Source organism: Microtus oregoni, unplaced genomic scaffold, assembly GCF_018167655.1.
Source record: "Microtus oregoni isolate MIOR12 unplaced genomic scaffold, Mior012 000015F_ref0000493, whole genome shotgun sequence".
Taxonomy (NCBI): Eukaryota; Metazoa; Chordata; class Mammalia; order Rodentia; family Cricetidae; genus Microtus; species Microtus oregoni.
In genome coordinates this window covers 20,657,892-20,684,284 of record NW_024543074.1, presented here as the reverse complement: position 1 = coordinate 20,684,284, position 26,393 = coordinate 20,657,892, and the positions used below count along the sequence as shown (strand labels likewise).

The following is a 26,393-nucleotide window of genomic DNA, read 5'->3' as shown; positions in this document are numbered from 1 at the left end:
TCCTAGACTTATTTCTCCAAGTTCTGTAACCAATGCATAGGACATCAGAAACAACAGGGTCTTTCTGTTCAGTTTTGGAATGTCACTGGCAGCAATGGGCATAGTCCTATTGTCTTAGAGGCTGTTTGGGTCTCCCTGGCCAACAACTCCTGTGGAGGTAATCCACCCCTAGCTCTAGGGGTTTACATTTATTTATTTTTGAGACAGGGTTTCGTGGTTAACCCCACGTGACCTGGACCTCAGATATCTACCTGCGTCTGTCTCCCGATTAGAGGTACAACGGCACATGCCATCTTACCTGGCCTTGTCCCTGCTTTTCTTTTTCTTTTTTCTTGTATTATTATTATTATTTTTTTTGAGACAGGGTTTCTCTGTAGCTTTGGAGCCTGTCCTCTTGTAGCCCAGGCTGGCCTCGAACTCACAGAGATTCACCTGCCTCTGCATCCCAAGTGCTGGGATTAAAGGTGTGTGCCACCACCACCCAGCTATTATATTATTATTATTATTATTGTATTATAGTTTAGGTCTTTCTATATAACCCTGGCTGTCCTAGAACTCACTATGAAAACCAGGCTGTCCTCAAACGCAGATCTGCCTGCAAGTGTTTGGATTAAAGGTGAGCACCAGGACTAGAGAGATGGCTCTGTGGTAAAGAGCAATGACTACTCTTTTAGAGGACCCGGGTTCAATTCCCAGCACCCAAATGGCAGCTTGCAAACTGTCTGTAACTCCAGGATCCAACACCCTCACAAAGACTAGCATGCTTGCAAAACACCAATGCACATAAAAACAAACAAACAAATAAACAAACGAACAGATAAAGGCTAGCACACCACTGCCCAGCTGTTCTCTGCTTTTTGAGGCACACATATTCTGGTTTGGGGAGCTGCTTGGAGGGAAAGTGATATGTGCTGTGTGGAATGTCTGCAAAGTAGCTCTCATTCATTTCATTCTGTCTTGTGTCTATTTTCCGTCTCTGTTTCCACAGCTCTGGGGTCCTCTTTGTACAGAGCCGGTTAATTCAGCGCGCATGCGAGAAGCCACCTCAGTACTGAAGTGCTCCCAGGGGTCTGAGTGTGTAGTCCCACGACCTGCATGTGTGGGTGCACCTTGTTAAAATAGTTCTGTGTATTGTGTGTAGACTTTTGGCATCGCTGTGGGTGATGGATAAGTGTGCATGCTGTGTTTGAGGGTGTAAAGGGTGTATACTGGGACGAAGTTACCATGACTGTAGGCCACCTTACTGTCTGAACAGGAAAATGAGCTGTATGGAACCTAGGACCAAGTGACCTTTGGGACTGGGAGAAACCTGAAGGGTGGAACGGGGGTGGATGGGTCTAGTGGTCTGGGAGTGTGGGGAGGTATCGTACATACTAGAAGAGAACCAGCATGTCTTCAAGCAGACCCAAATCCTGGACGTCCGCAACGCCACGTTCAAGAAGACTGCTCTCTGAACTGTCAGGGGCGGACCTCGTGGACGTCCCGGCCTCCGAAGGCGGGACAGGTCCACAAGTGCAAAGGCTCTTGAGATTGGAATGGGCGGGGCGTACCTGCTGGGGGCGGGGTTTCGGTAGGGTTTTTTTTTAGAAGCAGGGACCAGCAAGGAACTAGGTATGCGATTGAGTGCTCGGTTTGTAAGGCAAAAGCTGGTATTGGCGTTAAGGGCGTGACGAAGGGTCGTGGAAGGAGCTTGAGATCCCGGATGTAGAACACGCCTGACGCTTAGACCCGGGCTGGAAGACAGGGAGGGGGGAGGTGGGCTGGGAGCTGGGCAAGCATGAGGCGGAGCTAGGGGCTGGACTGGAGCTTACTGCTGGGCCGAGGGCTCCACTAAGCTGAGATTCAACGTTGAACTCTGCGAGGTAGAGTCCTGTGGAAGAACTAGGCTGACAGCGATGTGGGTCAGGACGACACTAACGATTAAAAGATGGACTGAGGAAAAGAGTGGCTGCAAAACTGACGTTTGGGACGAGAGAGAGAGCACCGGTAAAGGGGCGGGGCGGAAGGCTGGGGGCGGGGCTGGGCGGGGCTCTGGAAGATCGCTTGCCTTGACCTGAAGCAAACGCTCCCGAGTCAAAGCTTAACTGTTGAGCATCAGGTTGCCCGCCGCTGACCTAGCCTGCTGCCCCAGAGGCGGGAGGCTCTGGCAAGAACCCACCCATCCAGCCGGGGCTGGGCGATCGGTTCCATTGACCTTGAGGGCAGGAAAGAGTCCGGGGTCCACAAGTGACATCATAATCACCTCCAAGATGGGTCCCTGAGCCTAGGAGACATTTCCCAGAAGACTCACTGCCCCTCTCTTGCAGCCTCCTCTTTGGTTTCTTGTTTCATCCTTCCTACTGTCTCCTTTTGGCTGCTGTGGTGCCCATTCTCTGGTCCTCAAAGGAGGGGAGGGGCTTCGCAGGACAAAGAGGACCTCTACAAATGAGCATACAAATGAGTGAGTTTGAGTTAGACCCTTGCTACCTGTTCCAAGGAAGAGACCACAGCTTTTCTCTTCCTTTCAAACCATTACCCGTCCTCATTCTGTTGCAGGAGATCTGAAGTACTGCCTTGGTCACTGCTCTCCTCTCTCCTCTGTAGACAAAGGGGCAGGCTGCCTTCCTAAATCCTCTTTCCCTCCCAAACAGCTGATGCTGTCAGCATCTATTAAGGGTATTAGTGGGACATGAACAAGCTTCAATCCCACACAAATCCTGTTCGCAGTGACAGGAGGAAGGAAAACCAACAGTTTGATCCTGACCTAGACGCAGGCCCTTACTGGAATGACTTTAGGATTCAAAATAAATAGGGGAGGCTGTGGATCATGATTAACAAAAAACCAGAAGTGAGGAATTAGCCATGCTAGGGATTAAGCACAAGTGTTTTAGGGGATGATGATTTAAGACTCAGTTCTGGAACTTGTGTGTTTCCTTAGCTAACAGAGCACACAGGGCTAAAAGCACACAGGCTAAGAAACCCAGAAGACCTGGGCTTTACTTGTGCATCTGCTGTCTATTAGGCTGGTCACTTCGCCTCTCTTGGTCTGGGTCCCTTTCTATGCAATTTTTAGTCACACTTCAAAGATTTATTTATTATGTATACACTGCTCTGGCTGCATGTATCCTTGCTAGCCAGAAGAGGGCGCCAGATATCACTACAGATGGTTGTGAGCCACCATGTGGTTGCTGGGAATTGAACCTCTGGAAGAGTGGCCAGTGCTCTCAACCTCTGAGCCATCTTTCCAGCCCCCTAAGTCTAGCACTGTGAAAGTGTACATCCTGGGAAACCATCTCCCCCAGAAAAACTCCCAGAAGAGCTGAGGGCTGGAGTTGTAGGTAAGGATGCTTGCTTAGCTTGTGTGAAACCCTGGATATGATCCCCAGAGACTTCCCCTACTTTTTCCACAACACAGCCCCAGTCAAAGTAAGTAAATAAATAAAGTGAGCAGGGAGACTCCTGCTAGTAACTCCAGTTCTTGGGACAGGAGAACTACCATAAATTCAAGGGCAGCCCAGGCAATGTGGGGAACTCTGGGCCAGCCTGTTGTCTACGCTGCCTTTCTGAATGTCACTCCTCTTCCTCCTACTGCTATGTGAAATGATCCCAAAGATAAATGTATAAAAAGATAAAACACAGTACCCCAGTTGAGCTAGGGACAGACTCTCTAGTGCCTCTTTGTGGCTCAAATAGTGAATTTATGTATTCCAGTAGGAGACTGAATACATACACTCAGTCAACCAACAAAGACTGAGCTATTTCTGGATACAGAGGCAGATGAAATACGGTTATTATTCTTAAGGAGTAAATACAGGAATGTCTTTCTTAGAACTATGGTAGCAGGTCAGAGGGCACATAAAACACACACACAATTAATTCCACTTGGACAGTATTGGTGTTTGAGACAAGGTGTTGCTGTGTAGCCCAGGTTAGCCCTCCTGCTTCAGCCTACCAAGTTCTTGGATTACAAATGTGGGCAATTATGAGCAACAACATTTTCCCACTGAGCTGAGCAGGTAGCATGTGGGAGAGTGGCAGGGGAGAAAGAATGGTAAAGTGAGGGATGGGAGAAACTGTCCGTGAGGAGAGAACTGGGTCCTACTGGCATGATAAAGTCCACACTTAATCGTGAAGGAAGGACGGAAGCCAGGCCTGGTGGCACATCCCTATGATTCCAGCACATGGCAGGAAGAAGAGAAGAAGCCAGTTGGTACTCTATAAAACTCAGCTTGGCTGTATGGCGAGGACTGAAGGAAGGCAGTGAGGACCACAGTTGGGGAAATCAGGAGGGAAGCTATGGCTGCATCTTAGGTCAGAGATGGTGGAGTTTAAGCTTGGTTTTGTGGCTCAAGCCTTTAATCCCAGCACATAGGAGGCAGAAGTAAGCAAGTCAGGCCAGCCAGGCCTGCACAGCGAGACTCTGCCTCAAAAACAACAAACAAGCAGAAAGATGATAGGGGTCTAAGTGAAGGCACAGGAAGGTGCAGGGGTAGATAGATATGGCATGGAAGGCAAGTGTTATCCCTTGATTTCTAGCAGAAATGTCTGCTGCTTTCTGCAAAGGGTTAACTACGGGAAACACACAGGGGGCAGGAAGATGATTGGCGGGCTGGGGGGGTCACAATTTCTTTTTGTTGTTGTATTTTGAGACAGGGTTTCTCTGTGTATTCTTGGTTGTCCTGGAATTCACTCTGTAGACCAGGCTGGCCTCGAACTCACAGAGATTAACCTGCCTCTGTATCCCAAGTGCTGGGATTAAAGGTGTGTGCCACCACCACCCGACTAATTTTCTTTTTAATTTTTCTTTTTTATGTGTAGGAGTATTTTGCCTGCATGTATGTCTGTGCAATGCCTCTGCAGTTCACTCTTTTTTTTTTTTGAGACAGGATTTCTCTGTAGCTCTAGAGCTTTGGAGCTCTGTCCTGGAACTAACTCTGTATGTCAGGCTGGCCTCAAATATACAGAGATCCACCTGTCTCTGCCTCCCGAGTGCTGGGATTAAAGGCATGTGCCACCATTGTCCGGCAAGTCCACTCTTAATAATGCTTGAAGTTTTAGCTAGAGCAATAAGACAAACGGAGGAGATTAAAGGGACATAAATATGTATCATTATTTGGAGATAACCCTATACATAAGAGACAATAAGGATCCCACCAGAAGAGCATAGTAGAGCTGATACTTTCAACAAAGTGGCTGCTTATAAAATTAGATTACAAAGGTTAGTAGCCAGTAGTGAGATACTCAGCAGGAACAGGCTCTTGCCACCAATCCTGATGACTGGAGTTTGATCCCCAGAACCAACAGGGTAGAAGGAGAGAGCAGACGCCTACAGGTTGTCTTCTGCCTTCCACATGCGTACTGTGGCATGCCCACACACACAGACTCACAAGTAAATGTGAGGAAAATAAGGAAATAACCTCACTCACAATGACCTGAAATAGCAACAAGAAATCCTTGGAACAAGCCTGATCCAGGATGTAAAGATCTCAGCAGCTGAAACTTTAAAACACTGAATAAAGAAAATAAAGACAAGCCGGGCTGTGGTGGCGCACGCCTGTAATCCCAGCACTTGGGAGGCAGAGACAGGTGGATATCTGTGAGTTCGAGGCCAGGCTGGTCTACCAAGGGAGTTCCAGGACAGGCTCCAAAGCTACAGAGAAACCCTGTCTCGAAAAACCAAAAAAAAAAAAAAAAAGAAAGAAAGAAAAAGAAAAAGAAAATAAAGACACGAAAGGATGAAAGACCTCCTATTTTTTATGGAAGAATGAATACTATGAGCCGAGCCAGGCGATGGTGGCACACGCCTTTAATCCCAGCACTTGGGAGGCAGAGGCAGGCGGATCTCTGTGAGTTCGAGACCAGCCTGGTCCACAGAGAAACCCTGTCTCGAAAAACCAAAAAAAAAAAAAAAAAGAATGAATACTATGAAAATGGCAAATTTTATCAAAAGCGGTCTACAGATTCAGTGTAATCCAAATTAAAATTTCAATGCCATTCTTCACAGAAATGGAAAATAAAATTAAAGCCACATAGAAGAACAAAACCGCTAGCAGCTAAAAGCAACGCTGAGGACAATGCCGGAGGGCTCACCGTGTCCGACTTCAAGCAAGGCCACAAGCCAAAGTAACAAAATCACACAGCACTTGCTCACAATATACACACAATATAATAAAATAAGCCAGGTGGTGGTGGCACACGCCTTTAATCCCAGCCCTAGGGAGGCAGAGGCAGGAAGATCTCTGCGAGTTTGAGACTAGCCTGGTCTACAGAGTGAGTTTCAGGACAGCCAGGGCTACACAGAGAAACCCCGTCTTGAAACAAAGATGAGGGCTTTCATGGAAGTCCAAGGAAGAGTGTGCGAGGGAGTAACTGGCTAACAGTTCAGAGGAAAAGGCTCGGGCTGGAGCTGAGACTTTGCTAGCAGCCTTGGTCAAGGCTATGCTGATAAAGGGGCAGGTCGCTGAGAAGGAACGAGAATCTGAGTTCACTGGAGGTGGGGCTATAACCCCCTTAATTACTGCCTCGAGGAGTTGCTAGCTGAATGTTACTGAATGAATGTCTTGAAAAGGAAAGGGGGGAAATGCATGTTAGAAAAAGGGCTGGAGTGTTCCATTTGAAAATGTTCAGAGCAGGTCTGGAGAGATGGCCTAGTGAGTGAGAACACTAACTGGTCTGTCAGAGTGACCACATGACTGCTCACAACTCTCTATAACAATAGAGGGTTTCTCTGTGTAACAGCCCCGGCTCTCCTGGAACTAGCTGTCTAGCTCTGTGGACCAGGCCGGCCTTGAACTCACAGATGTCACAAGTGTTCTGCTCACATTAAAGGCCCACTAGCTTCAGGCTATAACTCTAGTTCTTAGGCCTCCTTCCGGCCTCCACAGATACTATACACACGTTATGCACGCACAGACACTCACCCAGGCCCAACAACCATGCACATAAAAATAAAACATCAAGAAAAGAAAGTGTAGCCTGTCATGGAAGAAAAGAGTAAAGAGGGAGGCTTGGAGCAATAGGACACTGGGCACCTCTTTCCCAGGCTGGAGCTGGGAACAGCAGTGCTGTAGAAATTTTCACGTGTTCAGCACTTAATTTTTTTTTTTTTTTGAGACAGGGTCTCTCAGTGTAGCCCTATCTGGCTTAAAACTTGGTATGTAGACCAAGATAGCTTTAGAGGAGGATAACCTTGAACCTTTGACTCTGCCTCCTAGGTGCTGGGATGACAGTAAGCCTCAACAGCTGGCTCCACACTTCTCTGACTCCTATAGTTCAGCTGTAGAACACTTGCTGAGCATGCTTGAGGCCATGGGGTCTAGCCTATGGAACCCTACAAACAAGTGGTCTGCCCAGGCTCTCCACGCCTTGGACCAGGCTGGCCCTGTCCTCCCTGACTAATCACTACAGTGCCACTCAAGTTCCTAAGTTCATAGTCCTCACCCCTCCAGTCTACCCTACTCTCTCCCCCAATTTTTTTTTTTCTTTTTTGAGACAGGTCGCTTTGGGGGTCTGTCCTAGAACTAGCTCTGAAAACCAGGCTGGCCTTGAACTCTGAGATCCACCTGCCTCTGCGTGTGCCATTGTCATCTGGCCCTCTTCCATTTTCACACTGCTGCCATGAACCTTTTTGCTCTTTCCTGGCCCCTCCCCTTCAGTCTCTGGAGAAGTGTGCTTTGGTTCTTAAATCCCTGCATCCCCAGGATATATGTCTGGGCCCAGCATCTTAGAAAATGTTTAGTGACTGAATGACATGGGAGGTGGCTGTTGTCACTGCTGCCGTTTTGTACTCTTAGATATAAGCAGGTTGCCCAGCTGGAAGAGAAGACATCTGGCTAGTGTGGAGTCCAGCAGTGATGTGTCTTCCTTCTCCTCGGAAGGTGGGTCCATGCGACCTATGGCCCCCAGAGGCTACATTACCCCTATTTGTGAGAGCTAACATCTTGGAGGAGGGACAGGCTCTCAGTGGGATTCCTCAGGTGCCCCAGGGTCAACGAGTAAAGGTGCTTGCCGATAACCTGAGTGTGATCCCAAGAGCCATATGGTAGAGAACCCAGCTGCCCATCCTTTCCTTGTCTTCTGCAATGCCGGAGAAGGCCCTGCCTTGAGTCCTTATCACCCGTCTTTGGTAAAATACTTTGTGGTCACAAACATCAACATGTCCTTGTAACCCTGCATAATAGCTAGCCCTGTCCCATTTTGTGGGTAGGAGAGGCACAGAAAAGCAAATTGTCAAGGGAAAGAGCCCCAAGCCTCAGGCATGACTGACTCCAGGCTCAGAGCATATGCCTCTATGCTGCCCTTTGCCTCAATTTAAGTGCCAAAAAAAAAAAAAAAAAAGCAGGGATGATAGTCCAAGGTCCTGCTGTACACATCCCTTACTTCCCCCGGGGAGAAGAGGCATGAGAAAGTGGGTGAGAGGTATTCTGGAATCTCTCGGGAGCCTCACAGTATTGCAGGGGAAAGGTAAGGAGGAGAGCAAGAGAAAGCCTAAGACTACATGGCTGTCTTCTCTCTCCTGCTGCCTGATGTCCTGCCCAGCTCTGCCACTCCCAGGAGCTGGATAAAGGCATAATCACCTTGCCTCTTGGGGTGGGGGGAGTGGAGAGCTAACCACAGCCTTCCAGCCAGGATGCGGAACTCATCACTTCTTACCCCTACAGGGCTGTTCCTCTGGGAGACGGTGGGGCAGGAGGCATGTTTACCTTTTAGACGGGTGCAGAGGGTGCAGAGAGAAATCAGGAGCTGCCTGGAGCCCTAAGCAGGGTCAGAGATGGAACACTGGGAGTCCCATGAAAAACCCATGTAGCTCAGTAAGAAGTGGGAAACTTCCCCAGCCTCACAAACTGGCATAAATTGGGGCAGGTTGTTCAGCATTCTGTGGTTCTGGGATATTTAAAGCAGCCTCCCCACCCAGGTTGGATTTCTCTGAGTAGTCTTTTTTTTTAAATATTTATTTATTATGTATACAACATTTAATCTGTGTGTGTTTGCAGACCAGAAGAGGATAGCAGACCTCGTTACAGATGGTTGTGAGCCACCATGTGGTTGCCGGGAATTGAACTCATGACCTTTGGAAGAGCAGGCAATGCTCTTAACCACTGAGCCATCTCTCCAGCCCATCTCTGAGTAGTCTTGACTGTCCTGGAATTTTCTCTGTAGACCAGGTTGTCCTCAAACTCAGAGATCCACCTGCCTCTGCCTCCCCCCAACAGCCTCTTAAATTTTTTTTAATATTTATTTATTTATTCATTCATTCATGTATACAATATTCTGTCTGTATGTATATCTGCAGGCCAGAAGAGGGCACCAGACCTTATTACAGATGGTTGTGAGCCACCATGTGGTTGCTGGGAATTGAACTCAGGACCTTTGGAAGAGCAGGCAATGCTCTTAACCACTGAGCTATCTCTCCAGCCCCCACTCAACAGCTTAAAGCAATTCTTAAAAAGCCTTGTTTGTGTGGCTGTGGTAGCATGTGGAGGGCAGAGGACAACCTGCAGGAGCTCAGTTCCTCCTCTTATCGACACCCACTGAGCACCTTCCAGTCCAAGACAATGGTTTGGACTAGTAAAGAGCAGGGAAAGAATGAAGAGAAGTGAGGAGGTGGAGGAGACAGGGCGCAGAGGAACCAGAACAGGTAAGGAGCATGCTGTCGAGGACCCACTGCCACCCACGCAGGAGGCTGCCAGACAAGGCTGTGGCCATTCCCTACCCACACTGTGGAGTTGGAGAGGGCATTCAGTAGAGGGCCTGGGGCAGTGGATTCCCCAGAAGAGGAAGTGACAAAGGCAATACAGAACAGCAAGGGAAGCGTGGCAGGGATCCTCTCTATCCCATGTGTGGCAATGTTTCCATGATAGTATCAAAGCAGTGGATAAGAGGACAGGGATAAGGGACAGTGGATAAGAGGACTGGAGTTAAGTCACCACCTCTGATGATAGCAGTTGTTGGGAATTACAAGGTGGGGGAATGCGGTGTGGGTGTGTTTGGCTGCCTCCCAATGACCAGAATCCCTCTTCCCTCAGGTGACTGCGAGGACACTGACAGGTGCTGCTGGAAACACCAGCAGTGTGTCATCCACCCCTACTCGGAATGTGGCCATCACAAGCAGCACATGCACACCGTCAGACACTGCAACTGTGAATCTAGGTGAGGGCCCCCTTCATGGGGGACCCATCCCCTTCAGGTTCCCCTCCAGCCTTGGCCTGGTGCTGCCAGCCTAGCCCCAGCTCTTAAACCCTGCTCGGCTCCAAGAACAATGAATGGGGAGCTCTCTTGGCAGCCTGGGCCAGGCCCAGAAGCAGCTGGCTGTCCCTCTGGGCCCCTGGGGAGTCATGGAGGTATGGGAGCCAAGCTGAGAGTCTGGTGTGTGGCAGGCTGAAGTACTGCTCAGAGAAGACAAATAGTAGCAGCTCCCGAGATGTAGGCCCGACCTGCTCCAGAGATGGGGGCTCAACCTGCTACAACATCATCCATACCCCTTGCTTTGAACTCATCCCAGAGGAAGAGTGTGTGGAGCGGATCTGGTACCGCTGGTGAGTACCAGCTGGCTGGTGGGCACAGGACTCCAGGGTGCCTGATTCAGCTTCATTCATTTCTTCCCTTCTCTCCCCCACCAGGTGCAAACGCTACAGACCCCTCTCTGTGGCAGTAATCCACCATCCCCATTCCATCCATCACACATGTATGGCAGATGACCCAAATGAGGAGGAGGAGGAAGAGGCCCAGTCTCCCAGCCCGACTCACTTGTGTCCCACTGACATACCTACTGACCCAGACATCAGGCCTGTCACCAGTGCTTCCGATTCAGCAGCGCCTATCACCATCTGGCGTTCTGAGAGCACCACAGACAAGAGTCAGGAGGGCAAGGTCATCAAGAAAATGAAGAAAAAGGAGAAAGAGAAAGACAAGGAGGAGGAGATGGTGGATGAAAAGGCAAAACCGAAGAAAAATGTCAAGAAGGGCAAGTTAACTAAGAAGAAAAGCCCAGTGAAATCAGAGTCTTCCCCTCCAGAACTAGTCAGGACGTCAGAGTCTAGCCCAGAAAGCCGAGAAGAGCCGGAGAGTGAGGACAGCTATGAACGGAATAAACAGGGGCGCTCCAGTGAAGACATTGTGGAATCATCATCGCCCAAGAAGAAAGAGAAGAGCACTGCCCAAACCAAAAAGAATGGGACAAAGACCTTACAAAACAAGAAGACGAGCAAGAGAAAATCTCCCCCAGTGTCCAACCCCAATCTCAGTTGAGGCCAGGGCAACCAGAGTGAATAAATCAAGCCTGTAACTGACCCCTACTGCTATTCTCTCCCTCCAACAGGGCCTCTTCTGGGGGGAGGTGGCTGGCTCTGGGCCAGAGGTCAGGGGGATTCTCAAGGGACAATTCTACGATCAAGGAGGAAGTCTATGTCTATGGGAAGTTAGGAGGGAGAAGCCACCTAGGAGCAGGTGGCAGAATCTGTCTAGGAAGGGAGCGAATGATGGAGACCAGCGCCATTTGTGAAACTCCTTCTGTGGTGGGCAGCACTATGCAGCGCCACCTTCAATAAACTGAACCTGCTGCTTACTTGGCCTGCCTTTCCCTCCTCAAGTGGCCCAAGGGAAGGGCTGTGGCACCACAGGGGACATGATCTTCCCAGCTGGTGGAGCCCCTTGCAGCAGACCTGCTATGCTGGAGAAAGTAGAGAGTTCCAGGAGGAAGCCAACCTTTCCCACCAACACAATCAAAGGGTGAAGAAAAGCGGGTATGAGTTCAATGCAGGCAGCGATGGCGACTCAAGCAGGCACAAAGGAGGGAGGCTTTACTCTCCCACACTGAACACACAGAACAAAGAAGGCTGCGGGCGGAAGGAACCAGAGCCAGGGTGCTGGCTGATACTGAGCCAGGAAGGGAAAGGGGTGGGAAATAGTCCCTCTCCCATGGCCTGAGTGTCCGAGGATGATCAGGTGAGGGACCCATTCTGGGCCAGGAACTGACTCTTCTGGCTGTCAGAGACCAAGGCACAGCTGAGAAATGAAGGGGTGCCCAGGGACTCAGGTTTACTTTTTTTTTTTAATTTTTATTTTTTTTAAAAAATATTTACTATGTATACAATATTCTGTCTGTATGTCTGCAGGCCAGAAGAGGGCACCAGACTTCATTACAGATGGTTGTAAGCCACCATGTGGTTGCCAGAAATTGAACTCAGGACCTTTGGAAAAGCAGGCAATGCTCTTAACTTCTGAGCCATCTCTCCAGCCCCCTCAGGTTTACTTTTCTACACTGTGTGGGAGATGAGAACATCACAGTAGTCTGGCGGCTAAAAACCACCAGGCCCAAGCCCTGGCCCAACATTTCATTCAGCCCTGAGTATGTCACCATCTCCTTTTCATAGATAGGACAGCTAATGTAAAACAGCAGAGACAGGCCAGCAGACGGCTCAGCTCTTGAAAAATGCCTGAGCTCTCAATGCTCATGCACAGTGACTCACAGCTCTACTGCTCCAGCTCCAGCTCCAGGGGATCCATAACCCTCTTGGTTTTCTGTGCACACACCCACACATGCACATACAGAATTAAAAATAAGCTGGGGGTTGTGGTTCACACTTTTAATCTCAGCACTCAGAAGGAAGAGGCAGGTGGATCTGAGTTTGAAGTCTACAGACTGAGTTCTACGACAGTCAGGGCTACAACAGAGAAACCCTATCTCAAAAGACCAAAACCCAAGAAAAACCAAAAAGTCGTAAGCGCACACGTGTCATTCCCGCAACTCCAGCGTTCAGGAGGCAGAAGCAGGACTGCTGTAACTCCAAGGCCAGCCTGGGCTAGAGACATCACCTCAACATAGGTAACAAAAGATGTAAGAAGCACACAGGGTCATGGGGCTCAGCAGGGAGGTGACCACAAGCAATCTGAATCCCAGTCTCTCTGATGGATTGTGAGAGGAAGGTTTTGGTGTTTCAAACTGATATGAAGCAACCCCTCAGCAGGGAGCTACAGTGAGGCCTCGCAAGTGCTCTGTAGAAACACTGTTTATTCAAATGACAGGTGAGAAGCAGGTGGCGATAGGTAGATGAGGGTAGGTAGGCAGGGGCTGGCAGGTCAACACCGCTCCACATGTCCCCCAAAGTCCTACTTTGATGCCACCAAAGTATTGTCATCAAGACTGAAAACATTTTCCATCCTCTCCCTCCTGCCTCAAACTGAATAAATAGCATTGGTTCCCCACATGTACAGCCTGTGTCAGGTGAGGGCAGACCTCAAAATGGCTTCCAGGGAGATGACGGCTGTTCCATTTCACTCGCCTCCTCCTGCTACATTCTTCTCTCATAGCCTGGTCCCAGGACAGGTGGTTGGCACAGGTCTGGAGTGGGAGAACTGCTCCTTGGTGCATCCACCCATCCCAGCTGACATTAAAGAGAATGTCATTTCATGCCACACACACACACAAAAAAAAAAAAAAAAAAAAGAGGGGCAGGAAGTGAGGCTGTGGGTGGCCAGGTCTCTTGAAGCCTCAGAGGTAACCACAGTCTGTAGAACAGGCCCCCTACCGATCCATCTCGTCCAGGAGTGGGGTCGCATCGCCAGCAATGGACATAGGGGTGCTTTCAATCATGGGACTGGGAGAGGGTCGAGGGGTCAGCCGCTGTTTCTGTTTCCGTCGTTCTGCCTCCTTCTCCTGTAGCCACTGCTCAGCCATTTTGCCCCAGTCGATGGCTGCATGGCTGTTGGACCTGGAAGAGAAAGGAAGGGCCTGAAGAGACTAGGATTCTTCTGGGTGTGTGAAAGGACACCTTCCTATCAGTCACAGAGGAGATCACAGAAAGGAACCTGGCTCTCCTGGAACTCACGCTGTAGACCACGCTGGCTTCAAACTTACAGATATCGGACGGCTGCTGTCTCCCTAGTGCTGGGATTAAAGGTGTGCACCGCCACCACCCAGTTTAAGAACTTGATTCTTATAGGAAGCAACCTTTCTGTTGCTTTTCCATTTTTTCTCTCAGAAACCAATGCCCATGGGAACATTTTTTTTTTTTCCTCACCGAGACAGGGTTTCTCTGTGTAACAGCCCTAGCTGTCCTGGAACTCACTTTGTAGACCAGGCTGGCCTCCAACTCACAGAGATCCCCTGCCTTTACCTCCCAAGTACTGGAATTAAAGTCATGCATCACTACTACCTGGTACCATGGGAGCATCTTTTTTTTTTTTTAAATATTTATTTATTTATTATGTATACAACATTCCTTCCATGCCTGCCTGCATGCCAGAAGAGGGCACCAGATCTCATTATAGATGGTTGTGAGCCACCATGTGGTTGCTGGGAATTGAACTCAGGACCTTTGGAAGAGCAGGCAATGCTCTTAACCTCTGAGCCATCTCTCCAGCCCCCCATGGGAGCATCTTAACGGTCTTGGCTTTCAAGAAGATATACAACAGCTGCTTATATTAAGTCTTCAGCCCACATGGCACCACCTGCTCCTATTAGGAACCTGCTTGTGCTGTGCCATTAGCTATGTACTCACTTTGGCTGCTGTTGCCGTTGTCGGGAGCTGGAGGAAGGCTGGGGCTGGGCCTGGGTTGACTGAGGGGTAGTGTTGGCCTGGAGTTGGTGGTATTGTGGGGTGGTAATGGGCTGGCTTGGAGTTGTGTAGGAGTAGCTGGGGGTCATTAGTGGTGTGGCCACTGGCTGCTGGGCTGGCGTTGGGAACACCTGAAAAGGAGTGGACAGAGAAATAAGGGTTTGATGCGGGCTTGTTCAGCTTCCTTGTCAATCTCTGACAGGCCATGCGAGCTGGCTCCAAACAGTGCTTCCAGGTGACCCACCTGGAAGCAGGATGTGTGCTGGAGAATAAAGAAAAGTCAGGAGGATAGCACCAGCATACAAAGTTGCCCACTAATCTTGACCACCTCAGGTGGCTTGAGGGTTCCAAATAGTCCACCTGTGCAAAGGCCAGGCCCTTTCTTATTCCCTTCATTCTGGAGATAAGGAACATCTGTTAGAGATGGTTCCTAGGCCGGAGCATAAGAAGCTCCTGGTAGCAGACATGGCCAGGTGTCTATAGCATCTGAGTCTGGAAGTAAAAGATGATCACCCCCTCTCCTCCTCACCCAGTTCAGGAAGAATTCTCCCGAAAACACATACATGGTAGGCGCTGCTGCCTCCTCCGCTGCCACCATAGCCATACTGGCTGGATGCCCACTGGGCTGGGGTAGCATTTGGGTTCTGTCCCTGGCCTGTGACAGCAGCAATGGCACTGAACATCTGCGAAGTCATGTTCTGAGGCAAGGCATTCACAGCCCGTGTCAGATCTGTAACACACAGACAGCCATGTCAGGATATAAATCCCTCTAGTTCCCCACTGCCCTACAAGTCTCAGCCGCAAGCATCCCACCTGCAAGATTGATGTTGGCTGGGGTAGCATTGATGGAAGCAGGGGTCCGGGTCCTGCTGCTGCTACTGGGAGTGATGCCTGTAAGGAACAGATGCAGTCAATTACATTCCTCCAGAAAGCTACTCTGGCTTCCCAGCTCAAGAGTCAGAAGAGCTTTAATCCCAGCCCTCAGAGAGGCAGAGGCAGGTGGATCTCAATGAGTTTGAGGCCAGCCTCACCTACAAAATGAGTTCCAGGACAGCCAGGAGATGGAGAGCGTCTGTGCTGCAGAAAAGCTGGAGCAGGCATGAGGCAGCTAAGATGATAACTGACTTCACTTCCCTGAGCTAGGACCGTGTCCCTCTCACCACAGCCTACGGTAGAGTACAGTAGAACTCACCTGGAACAGGATCCTGATAGTGATCCTTAAACCACCTGAAGAGCCCATTCACAGTCGGGAAGATCTGGCCCCGGTACCGGAATCCTTCAGGAGTCACCGTTACATATTCTATCCTGAGATTTTATAAGGAAACAAGTATCAGATACTGTTTGTCTAGCTAGTGCTCTGTCAACTCGACAAGCTTCAGTCATTGGAGGGGAGGGAGCCTCAACTGAGAAAATGCCTCCAAAGACTGGCCATAGGCAAGCTTGTAGGGCATGTTCTTAATTAGCGACTGATGTGGGAAGGTCCAGTCCATTGTGGTGGGGCCTCTCCTGGGCTGGTGGTCTTGGGCTCTGTAAGAAAGCAGGCTGGGCCAGGCGGCGGTGGTGTATGTCTTTAACCCAGCATTTAGGAGGCAGAGGCAGTGGATCTTTGTGAGTTCAAGGCCAGCCTGGTCTACAAAGAAAGTTCCAGCACAACTAGGGCTACACAGAGAAACCCTGTCTTGAAGAACCAAAAAAATAAAAAAATTAAAAATAATAATAAAAAAGGAAGAAAAAAAAAACAAACAGGCTGAGTAAGTCAGTAAGCAGCTCTCCTCTGCTTCAGTTCCTGCCTCCAGGTTCCTGTCCTGACTTCTTTCCATGATGAATGTGATATGGAAGTATACGCCAAATGAACCCATCCCCGCCAATTTCCTTTGGTCATGATGTTTCATCACAGCAATAACAACCCTGAGCAAGAAAGACACCACTTGTGAAAAAGTGGCCAAATAAATATCAGCTGGGTGCTGGGGGAGGAGAGATGACAGGGACAGGCTGCACATGACAGAGCACAATTAAGGCTAAGGAGGCAGAGGCCTTGCGCGCTGAGTACAGGCTGTCAGGGAGGCTGTGCTGGAGGATGCACCGGAGGGGTGTCTTCACTGCAGACAACAGGCTACAGGTAGAGTGAGACCAGGGGACAGAACATCAGGTGGGAAGAGGCCTCCCTGGGCAGCTCCAGATAAAGAAAGGAGGATTCTAGCTGGGCGGTAATGGTGCACGCCCTTATCCCAGCATTCAGGAGGCAGAGCCTGATGGATCTCTGTGACTTAAAGGCCAGCCTGGTCTACAGAGCTAGGACAGCCAGGGCTGTTACACAGAGAAAGCCCATCTCAAAAAAAAAAAAAAAAAAAAAAAAAAGGAGGGACTGCAGAGACGGCTCAGAGGTTAAGAGCACTGACTACTCTTCCAGAGGTCCTGAGTTCAATTCCCAGCAACCACATGGTGGCTCACAACCATCTGCAATGAGATCTGGTGCCCTCTTCTGGTTTACAAGAATACACCCAGGCAAAACACTGTATACATAATAAATAAATAAATTAAAAAATAAATAAATAAAAAAAAGGAGAAAAGGCAAACTCTTTAGCACTCGAAAGGTGGTTAGTCTGTCCTCACTCACTATTTGTGAGAGTAGCCAACTGGCTAAGAGGATGGGCCTTACTTAGTTTCATACCTGGTTCTAGTTCTAAGTTTGAGTTCTGTATTTACCGCCCATGTACCAAGCACAACAGCCCTTAGACCTAAAGGACAGTCACAAGGAACAATGGAGCAAGTATACAAGGCAGTCATCATACCTAAACGTAGTGCTACGCTCACTCAAGAAGAGCCACAAACAACTGAGACAATGCTAAACATGCTGAAGGCCTCACTTACACTCAAAAACTACTTTCTAAATCTCCATACACAGACAGAAGTCAAGGAGTCTCTGCTCCCTTCTATGAGAAGCTACTGTGTTGAATCTTTCTTTCATGTCTTCAACTTTCTTATGTGGTCTTCATGAGATGTTCATAATCTCACAGTGTCCTGGCTGCCACTCTAGGTATTTCAAAAAAGAGCATGATATTCCAGGTGCCACAAGGCTCCAGAGCTCCACTATGTATCACATATGACCAATACAGTGCTAAGGGTAGGATGGCTCGTGCCAGGCAGAGAAGGCAGCTATCATCACTAGAGTGTTTAAAAGACCTAAGCAGGTCCCGCTAAGGAAACTGGACAGGGTGAGCTAGAGAGGTGCAGAAGGAAAGCCTCAGACAAAGCAGCCTGCCAGTCATACATGGAAGGGAACAGAGTAGGAGACACATCCACCTCATCCACACTCAGAAGATACACAATGAGCTGGGCGGTGGTGGCGCACGCCTTTAATCCCAGCACTTGGGAGGCAGAGGCAGGCGGATCTCTGTGAGTTCGAAACCAGCCTGGTCTACAAGAGCTAGTTCCAGGACAGGCTCCAAAACCACAGAGAAACCCTGTCTCGAAAAACCAAAAAGAAAAAAAAAGAAAAAAAAAAAAAAAAAAAAAGAAGATACACAATGTAGCATCAGTGAGCTACCATGTGCTGAAAGTTCTAGAAAAATGAATGAGGAAGCCTTCCTAATCACTGTAGTGCCTGGGGAGTGGTAGCGAAGGGAATTCCTTTTCTAGTGTGGATGAGGGTGACTTTCTTAGGTGACTCGTTGCTTTCTGTCTCTACCAGGCATGTAGACAACACTGTCATTTACATCACATTACATCACAATCAATCAGCTTACATAGGAAGGAAGGAAGGAAGGAAGGAAGGAAAGAAGGAAGGAAAAGAATCAGCAACAAAACCAAACCACCACAAAATTCTCCTGATGCATACGATTCTGTGCAGTCACTGCCTGGATAGATGTGCATCATGAACTCTTTCCCTACCTCTCAACGGGTTAAGAGGACGAAGGAAGGTGGAACCAGAGTGGTGTGGCTCTCTTCTAGCCTATGTGTAGACCCCAAAGGCAGCAGCTTCTCAGCACCAGTGCTCACCTGGGTTTACCCCGGGGTTGGTATCCCAGAAGGAACTTGCCGGGAAGTTCCTTGCAGGCACAGATGAAGTAAGGGATGAAGGTGGGCTTCTCCTTCTTAGTTTTGATGAGCAGCTCCTCTAACTTCTGGGGGTAGAATGAGGGGGACAGGTTGGAATGGTAGAGCATGCTTGGTATACAATGACTGGTACATACGCACATATACTTCCTTCACCACTGAGACCCTTACACTCAGAGGAAGTGTCCACTCCCTTTTTTTTTTTTTTAATATTTATTTATGTGTACAATATTCTGTCTGCGTGTATGTCTGCAGGCCAGAAGAGGGCACCAGACTTCATTACAGATGGTTGTGAGCCACCATGTGGTTGCCGGGAATTGAACTCAGGACCTTTGGAAGAGCAGGCAATGCTCTTAACCTCTGAGCCATCTCTCCAGCCCCAAGTGTCCACCCTTAAGAGCCTGGAAGGTGCCATCCTCACAGTGTCTCGGACTTACCTTCCGGTCCCCACCACTACAGTCCTGGTAATACTTGTGGTTCAGAAGGTCTCGAGCAAAGGAAGCCATGGGCTGGACATAGCGGGCAACAATCTCATCCAAGTCTTCAAATTCCTACAGGAAGACCATTAAGACCTCACATGTCACATCCAGACCTGAGACTCTTTTATAAACCACCCTGAAGGGACACGACAGCAGTTCTGCTCAGCAGGGGCTGACCTCCCCCTCATTCTACTGCAAAATCCCTTCAATTTATCAACTGGTGTGACTAAATCCCAGACACTGGCTTACCAGAATAAAGTTCTTTAAATACTAACTGTGATGTTTCACTGTATTTAGGAACAATGGGGAACTTTGGATATCTCCCTACTGAACACAGATAAGACACCTCATGTGTATGTATGTATGTACGCACTCCATCATTTTCTCCACTTCCTCAATAATTCTCTCTAAGCGATTTTAAAATTAGAAATATGGGGGGGGGGGGGAGCTAGTAATTTATTCTATAAATTACCTTGCTTTGTTGTGCTGCATATCACAAATATGTATGATGTGTTCAAGCTAGGTGTCAGGTGAAAGCAACCAGAAAGAACTTGTTCAGGCACGGCTCACCTCACTGTTGATCCATAAAGTGGCTCCCAGGCTGAAGGCATTTTCCTTGCCCTCCTCCCGCACATCCACATGCTGGTAGATGCCATCACTGACTTTCCAGGTCACGGTCAGATGGTTTTCACCCTTGCTGCTGGGCCGGATGATAACATCGCCTTGGTCCATGGTCTCCATCATCTTTTCTGCTTGCTTGAAATTTATGTTATGGAAAGATGGATGTGCAATCACTCGCTTGATGTATGCTGAAGGGGGCAGGAGAGAGACAGACCAGGTGATGGGTTAGGAGCTGACAGCAACAGGACAATCATGGATAGCTTCTGACCCACTATGGGATTCCGAGACACTTTCTGGGCTTGGGTTCTCTGATGTGAATGAGCTATCAACCTCAGTTCTTTTTTTTTTTTTTTTTTTTTTTTTTGGTTTTTCGAGTCAGGGTTTCTCTGTGGTTTTGGAGCCTGTCCTGGAACTAGCTCTTGTAGACCAGGCTGGTCTCGAACTCACAGAGATCCGCCTGCCTCTGCCTCCCGAGTGCTGGGATTAAAGGCGTGCGCCACCACCGCCCGGCTTCAACCTCAGTTCTTAGACTGTTTGAGTAAATGAAGTTTAGCAAAATGTAAACCAGGAGACTGTGGTTCCAGTTCTGCTCACACTTGTCTTTCATGCCTCTGGGCCTCATAAAACCGGGCACCCTCACCTCCCGGGGAACTGATGCACATAAACTCTGCAGCCTAAGTCCCCAAGTATAAGCTGTAGCATTCAGGTGCAAGGCCTACTGCTGGTCACTCACTAGTTCGTTGCTGCTTTCGCTTCATGTCCTCTTCCTGCTTGTGGTCTGCAGCTTCAGCATCAAAATCATAGTAGGTGTCCTTGGGCAGTTTCCACTCATTGTTCCTGTCCATGAGGTCTGAGGTCCGGCAGGTCAGGTCTGCACTGAACTTTTCAATATCAATCTTCATGATACGGCAGTGAACAGTCATCCCCACCTAGATCCACAGAACATGTGAGCTGGAAGGGACAAAGACTATCTAGTCCAATGTTTTATTTCACATAGAACTGCAAAGCCCAAACAGAAAGGTGGGGCTTGCCCAAAGTCAGCTACCAAATGGCAGGGTAGAATTTGGAGTAGGCAGGTGTATGCTGGAAAACTGGAGGGTCATTACCAACATTCTTCTGCTCGCTAAAGCTCACGCTCTTTTCTGAGAAGCTGTTTGTCTATTTCTCCTGATTTAAGCAGTCTTTTTGGATCCTGTTGAAAATCCTCACTTCACTATAAGAACGTCTTTTTTGAGCCTTAAGCCCACAGCCCTCCCAGATTGACTCATACAGGTTAGGAAAGTTGGATGAAAATGGCCCCCAGACTCATATATTTGTATGCTTAGTCTTCAGATGATGAACTGTTGGAAAGATTAGGAAGCAGGGCCTAGTTGCAGGAGGGGTGTTACTAGGATTAGTATTGAGGGTTCAAAAGCCCAGGCTAGACCAGCACCTTTCTCTGCCTGTGGCCTATGGATCAGTATGTAAAAAACTCTCAGCTACTGCTTTAGAGCCATGCCTGCCACCTTTCCACTTTCCACCATGATGATTATGAAACTGACAAAAAAAAAAAAAAAAAAGAAAGAAAGAAAAAAGAAAAGAAATTTATGCCTTGGCAAGGCTGAAGCATGCATGGGAAGCCCGTATATGGTGGCTATGTTGAACTTGTTCATATTAGGTTTCAAGGTCTATGTTGATAAGGATGACTGATCAGATCTCTTCCTTAAAAGAGCACCAGATCTCATTACAGAGGGTTGTGAGCCACTATGTGGTTGCTGGGAATTTAACTCAGGAGTTTTGGAAGAGCAGGCAGTGCTCTTAGCCGCTGAGTCATGATGCTCATGGACTAACCTAAAACTGTTAAGTAAGCTTCCAATTAAATGCTTTCTTGTATAAGCTGCCTTGGTCATGTTGTCTTTTCGCAGCAATAAAACAGTAAGTAACTAAGACACAGGGTGTCTGGCAAATCTGGATCCAGTCACACCACTGACTTAGATGTCTCTAAAGAAATCGGGGAGCTGAAGAGGTGGCTCAACTACTAGAATGCTTTCCCAGCATTCACAGACCCTAGATTTAATTCCTAGCACTACACAGAAACAGGATGGCACATGTCTGTTAATTTTAACACTTGGGAGGTAGAGGCAGGGAGATTAGAAGTTGAAGGTCCTCCCTCAGCTACATACAAAATTTAAAGCTGGGTTACATAAGACCCTATCTTAGAGGAGAAAAAGCGTATCTGAAGTTGTAGGATTAGAGACAAAATAGAGATGGCTGGGGGGACGGTTCAGTGTGTAAAGGCACTTATGCAAGCCTGGAGACCTGAGTCTGATCCTTCCTACACAAGGAACCATAAAAACTGAGGTAAAACTGGGTATAGTGGTGCACACCTTTAACCCCAGCACTCAAGAGAGAGAGGCAAGCAGATCTCTATAATGGTCTATAACATCAAGTTATAAGTCTCAAAAACTAAACATATGCCCCACCCTGCCCCCAATCCAAACCAACAACCCAGGGTGGAAGGAGAGGATCAACTCTGGAAAAGCTATTCTCTGACCACCAAGTGTATGTGTATAACTGCCTCACACGGGGTGGAGGACAGAACACGGACCACACTCACTGACTGTCTAACACACACACACACACACACACACACACACACACACGCAGATAAACACACGGGGTGGAGGACAGAATGAACACAATGAGTGTCTAGCTGAAGCCCAGTTCACGGCGGCTGCAGGAGGAGACTTACTGCCAACCTCTCATTCAGACCTTCCTTCTGTGTGGCCCTGTCCTACTGTGAAGCCCAGAGGTAGTCTATAGATAGGGCTGTGTCACACAGCTCTGCAATCTCCTGAGCAACACTGTCTAAAGGGGAGAACAGGCAGTGCTTTCTTATTTGTGAGGTTGGGTCTCACTTCCTGCCTTGTGCTAAAACCACAGCTTCCCACACAGGAAGGAACCCTTTCCCAAAGGGCTTGAGACCAGCAGAAACTGCTTTACAAATGCAGCAGACAAAAGCCACTACTCATTCAGATGCTCCCAACAGGCTTCTTCCAGTTATTATAAATCCTCTTTCTGCCCTCACCACCAGCAGTCACTGGGAACAGAGCCCAACTCCTGGTGGGGGCAGCCCCAAGTTAGAAAGCCCAAGTGGGGCAACTGGAAAACACACTACTCCACAGGCTAGTCATCCATCTACCTTCACTCGCTCCTCTGGCCTCTTCACCACCTTGTCACTGAGAAATTTGGTAGGGATGAAGCCAGTGACACCATTGTCAAGCCTTGTTTTCACACCAATGGCCTGGCCAGGGCACGAACCACTGTCGAAGTGGTTCCAGACCTGAGAAGAGAAAGGAGGTTGATTATTAAGATTCTGGAGTTCCTGTGTTCAGAAGAGAGTACTGGGGGGAATGGGAAGACTGGAGAGATGGTCCAGTGGTTAAGAGTATTTATTTCTCTTGCAAAGAACCTGGGGTCAATTCCCAGTATCCATACAGAAGCTCATAAACAATAATTCTAGTTATAAGGGCAAATGGGGAAAGGCTCCTGCCACCAGGCCTGATGACTTTAGTTTGATCCCTGGGATGCATGCAATAGGAGAATCCTCCACCCCCACTAACCAACACACACACAAATGGTGTGTACACAAATATACAAAAGAAATAAGAAACTAAAAACCACACAAACCAACAGAAAAGGCTATCTAAGGTTGCTGTAACTTATTCTACCACTGATGCTCAGCACTGGTCTGGAAACTCAGTTAGTTACACACCAAACAAATCTGTGAACGTCCAGATTCCTTGACTTCATGTTTGTCACTAAGGTCATTAGATGAAACTTTCACGCTCAACCAACTGACTTCCTAATTCCACTGTGGTTTCTTTTGTTCTGTTCTGTCCTAGTGAGTGTGACAAGTATCTATATAAGAACTTGCTACAATGGACCTAATAATAAGTGAAAAAGCAGAAAACACTAGGTGATGTTAAAAAAGAATGTGATAGCTGGGTATGGTGACGCACACCTTAAATTTCAGCACTGAGGAGGCAGAGGCAGGATCTATCTCTATGAGTTCAAAGCCAGCCTCATCTACATAGTGGGCTCCAGGCCAGTCAAGGGTACATAATGAGACCTCATCTACAGAGGGAAAAAAAAAAAAGAAATATAAAAGGTAGGCAGGCACATCATGCCTAAAAGAATCAAGGGAAATCAGAGGGAAAAAAAAAAGAAATGGGGGCTGGAGAGATGGCTCAGTGGTTAAGAGCATTGCCTGCTCTTCCAAAGGTCCTGAGTTCAATTCCCAGCAACCACATGGTGGCTCACAATCATCTGTAATAAGGTCTGATACCTTCTTCTGGCCTGCAGGCATACACACAGATAGACTATTGTATACATAACAAATAAATAAATAAATAAATATTTTTTTTTAAAAAAAAGAAAGAAATATAAAAGGTAGGCAGGCACATCATGCCTAAAAGAATCAAGGGAAATCAGAGCGGGGATAATACAAAAATCATACAGAGGCACACACACCCTCAAGCAAGTATAAGGACACTGTCTACTCTGTGGATGAAAACACATCTAAGTCCTAACTCACCAGAGTGACAGACGGAAAGCAGGGCAAGAATTAGAGGTTACAGTGACTGCGTCAGAATGAAAAGAGGAGATTCATGTTAAAATTGTCTTCCACCCTCTTCCTTTGTGTACTTTTTTGATGAGAGCATGAACTAAAATACTCTCTCAAATCATCAGACTTCTCAGTTAAAAAAAAAAACAAAAAACAACTTACAGCAACACTGCAGCACATACCTCGCTTAGTTCAGGGAAGTTGTCCTGTTGACAGAAGGGGCACTGCCATAGTCCTGTTTCATCATTTCGGATGGCCTGGTCATAGCTCTCACCCTGTGGGCGCCTGTGAGCAATGCCAGTAACATTACAGATGATGAGCTTTCCTATAGGAAAGAAAGCAGGTTACTAAGAGAATGGAGGGAGTCAGGCGCGGTGGTACTGCACACTTTAATCCCAGCACTCGGGAGGCAGAGACAGGCACATCTCTGGGAGTTCGAGGCCAGCGTGGTCTATAGAGAAAGTTTCAGGACAGGCCCCAAAGCTACGCAGAGAAACCCTATCTTGAAAAAAAAAAAAAGAAAAGAACAACAACAAAAAAATGAGACTAGAGAGCTGCCTCCTTCCCACTGCCCCTTGCTGACACAACACATCTCACAGCATCTCATCCTGGAGGGCTGAGACCTTCCCTATATTTAATGTCAGAGAAATGATGCCTAAAAGACAACTCCAAGAAAGACCTCAAAGCAAGATAGAGACAGAACTTTATTTGTACTTTGGCGGTGTTGGGGATTGAACTCAGGGCCTTGAAAATACTAGAGAAATGCTACAACAGGGAGTTACACCTGCCTTTTACCTTTCACTGTGAGATCCTTCTCACCAAATTCCTGTGAATTCACTCTGTAGCTTTGGCTGTCCCCAAATTTACAGTCCTCCTGCTTTACCCTCCCAAGTAGGAGAGGTGACGGGTCTGCGCCAACAGGTGCGGACAGATTTGACTTCCAGTCTAGGCCTTGCATTATTTCCTAAGAGCTATACTGGTTAATTTTGTCAACTTCACAAAAAGTAGAGTCACCTAAGAAGAGGAGACATCAACTGAGGAATTACTCTATCAGGTTGGCCTGTGGACATGTCATTGGGGACATTTTTTTGACTGCTAACTGAAAGAGGAGGGCCTAGCCTACTATGGACAGCATCACTCCTAGGCAAGTACTGCGGGATGAAGAAAGGCAGTTGAACACTAGCCTGACAGCAAGCCAGTAAGAGCAAGCAGCATTGCTCCATGGTGTCTGCTTCAGTCCCTGCCTCAAGCAGAAAGAAGTCCTGGCTTCCTTCCCTCAATGATGGACTCTAACCTGGAAGATGTAATAAGCACTTTCCTCCTCAAAAGCTGCTTTTGGTCAGTGCTTTATCCCAGCATCAGGAAAGCAACTAGGACACTAGGTCTCTTGGTCTTCCTCACCTGACATACAAACTTTTTTTGGTTTGTTTTTTTCGAGACAGGGTTTCTATGTGTATCCCTAGGTGTTCTGGAACTTGTTCTGCAGACCAGCCTGCCTCTGGGAGGATTAAAGGTGTGTGCCACCATATCCTGCAAAACTGTCTTCCTCTACTGAAATCATTTTCAGTTTATGTGCATGTGGTAAATGCCTGAGTTCTCCAACAGCATTCTCTGAGTATAAATACAGACTCATAACTCACCAATGTAGAAGGTCTCCGGAGTCTCTTTGGTTAACATATTGAAGATCTCCTCTGTGTTAGGAGAGCGGTAGGCTGTCCTGAGGTCCTTATACCGACAACTGAGCTCTGCTCGGATATCATACAGTGTGATGTGCTTGTCACCATAGCCCTGAGGAAGACGTCCATTAGGAAAAGCCTCACAGCCCCCAACCTGACTCACTGGGAATTTTAGTGACAGGAGGTATACAGTTTGCACCTGTCCATGCTTTTCTTTACTGTCAACATTTACTGAAGGAAATTCTCACTTCTTTCACCTTTTCCCTCATTGGTGTCTATGTTGTCCAAGTAGCCCTTGAACGTGTGATCGTCCTGCTTTAACCTCCTGAATAGCTGGGATTATTTATTACAGGTGTGTGTTACTGTTCCTATCTCAATAGAGGAGATTTCAAGGTTGCCCTTAGGACACAGTATGCTTCAG

General features: G+C 47.9%; 2 protein-coding genes across 3 annotated transcripts in view; one reads left to right on the top strand and one right to left on the bottom strand.

Moving 5' to 3' along the window:
- The first annotated feature begins 1,811 nt into the window (after positions 1 to 1,811).
- On the top strand, positions 1,812 to 11,336 carry Proca1 (protein interacting with cyclin A1). Its single transcript, XM_041664048.1, has 4 exons — positions 1,812 to 1,986; positions 10,005 to 10,128; positions 10,356 to 10,514; positions 10,599 to 11,336. Exons 1-4 carry the CDS (start codon positions 1,896 to 1,898, stop codon positions 11,224 to 11,226), a joined length of 1,002 nt encoding a protein of 333 aa, XP_041519982.1. The 5' UTR covers positions 1,812 to 1,895; the 3' UTR covers positions 11,227 to 11,336.
- Positions 11,337 to 12,970: 1,634 nt separating this feature from the next.
- Supt6h (SPT6 homolog, histone chaperone and transcription elongation factor) overlaps positions 12,971 to 26,393 on the bottom strand; it is a 38,648-nt gene continuing 25,225 nt past the window's right edge. For both annotated transcript variants that reach the window (XM_041664045.1, XM_041664046.1), the window contains 12 exons: positions 25,937 to 26,084; positions 24,479 to 24,621; positions 22,872 to 23,012; positions 20,424 to 20,619; positions 19,640 to 19,878; positions 19,028 to 19,141; positions 18,534 to 18,658; positions 15,727 to 15,839; positions 15,348 to 15,425; positions 15,098 to 15,264; positions 14,478 to 14,665; positions 12,971 to 13,688 (listed from right to left, as the gene is read on the bottom strand). In XM_041664045.1, coding sequence (XP_041519979.1) covers positions 13,502 to 13,688; positions 14,478 to 14,665; positions 15,098 to 15,264; positions 15,348 to 15,425; positions 15,727 to 15,839; positions 18,534 to 18,658; positions 19,028 to 19,141; positions 19,640 to 19,878; positions 20,424 to 20,619; positions 22,872 to 23,012; positions 24,479 to 24,621; positions 25,937 to 26,084 — 1,839 coding nt within the window. In that variant the 3' untranslated portion in view covers positions 12,971 to 13,501. The remainder of the gene's footprint in view (positions 13,689 to 14,477; positions 14,666 to 15,097; positions 15,265 to 15,347; positions 15,426 to 15,726; positions 15,840 to 18,533; positions 18,659 to 19,027; positions 19,142 to 19,639; positions 19,879 to 20,423; positions 20,620 to 22,871; positions 23,013 to 24,478; positions 24,622 to 25,936; positions 26,085 to 26,393) is intronic.

What these genes read in the sequence shown, in the direction of transcription:
- Proca1 (XM_041664048.1), top strand. Translation starts at nt 1,896, where the DNA reads ATGTGGGTCAGGACGACACTAACGATTAAAAGATGGACTGAGGAAAAG. An exon ending in GGACGAGAGAGAGAGCACCG is followed by an intron (nt 1,987 to 10,004) that starts GTAAAGGGGCGG and finishes CTCTTCCCTCAG; the next exon opens with GTGACTGCGAGGACACTGAC. An exon ending in GAGCGGATCTGGTACCGCTG is followed by an intron (nt 10,515 to 10,598) that starts GTGAGTACCAGC and finishes CTCCCCCACCAG; the next exon opens with GTGCAAACGCTACAGACCCC.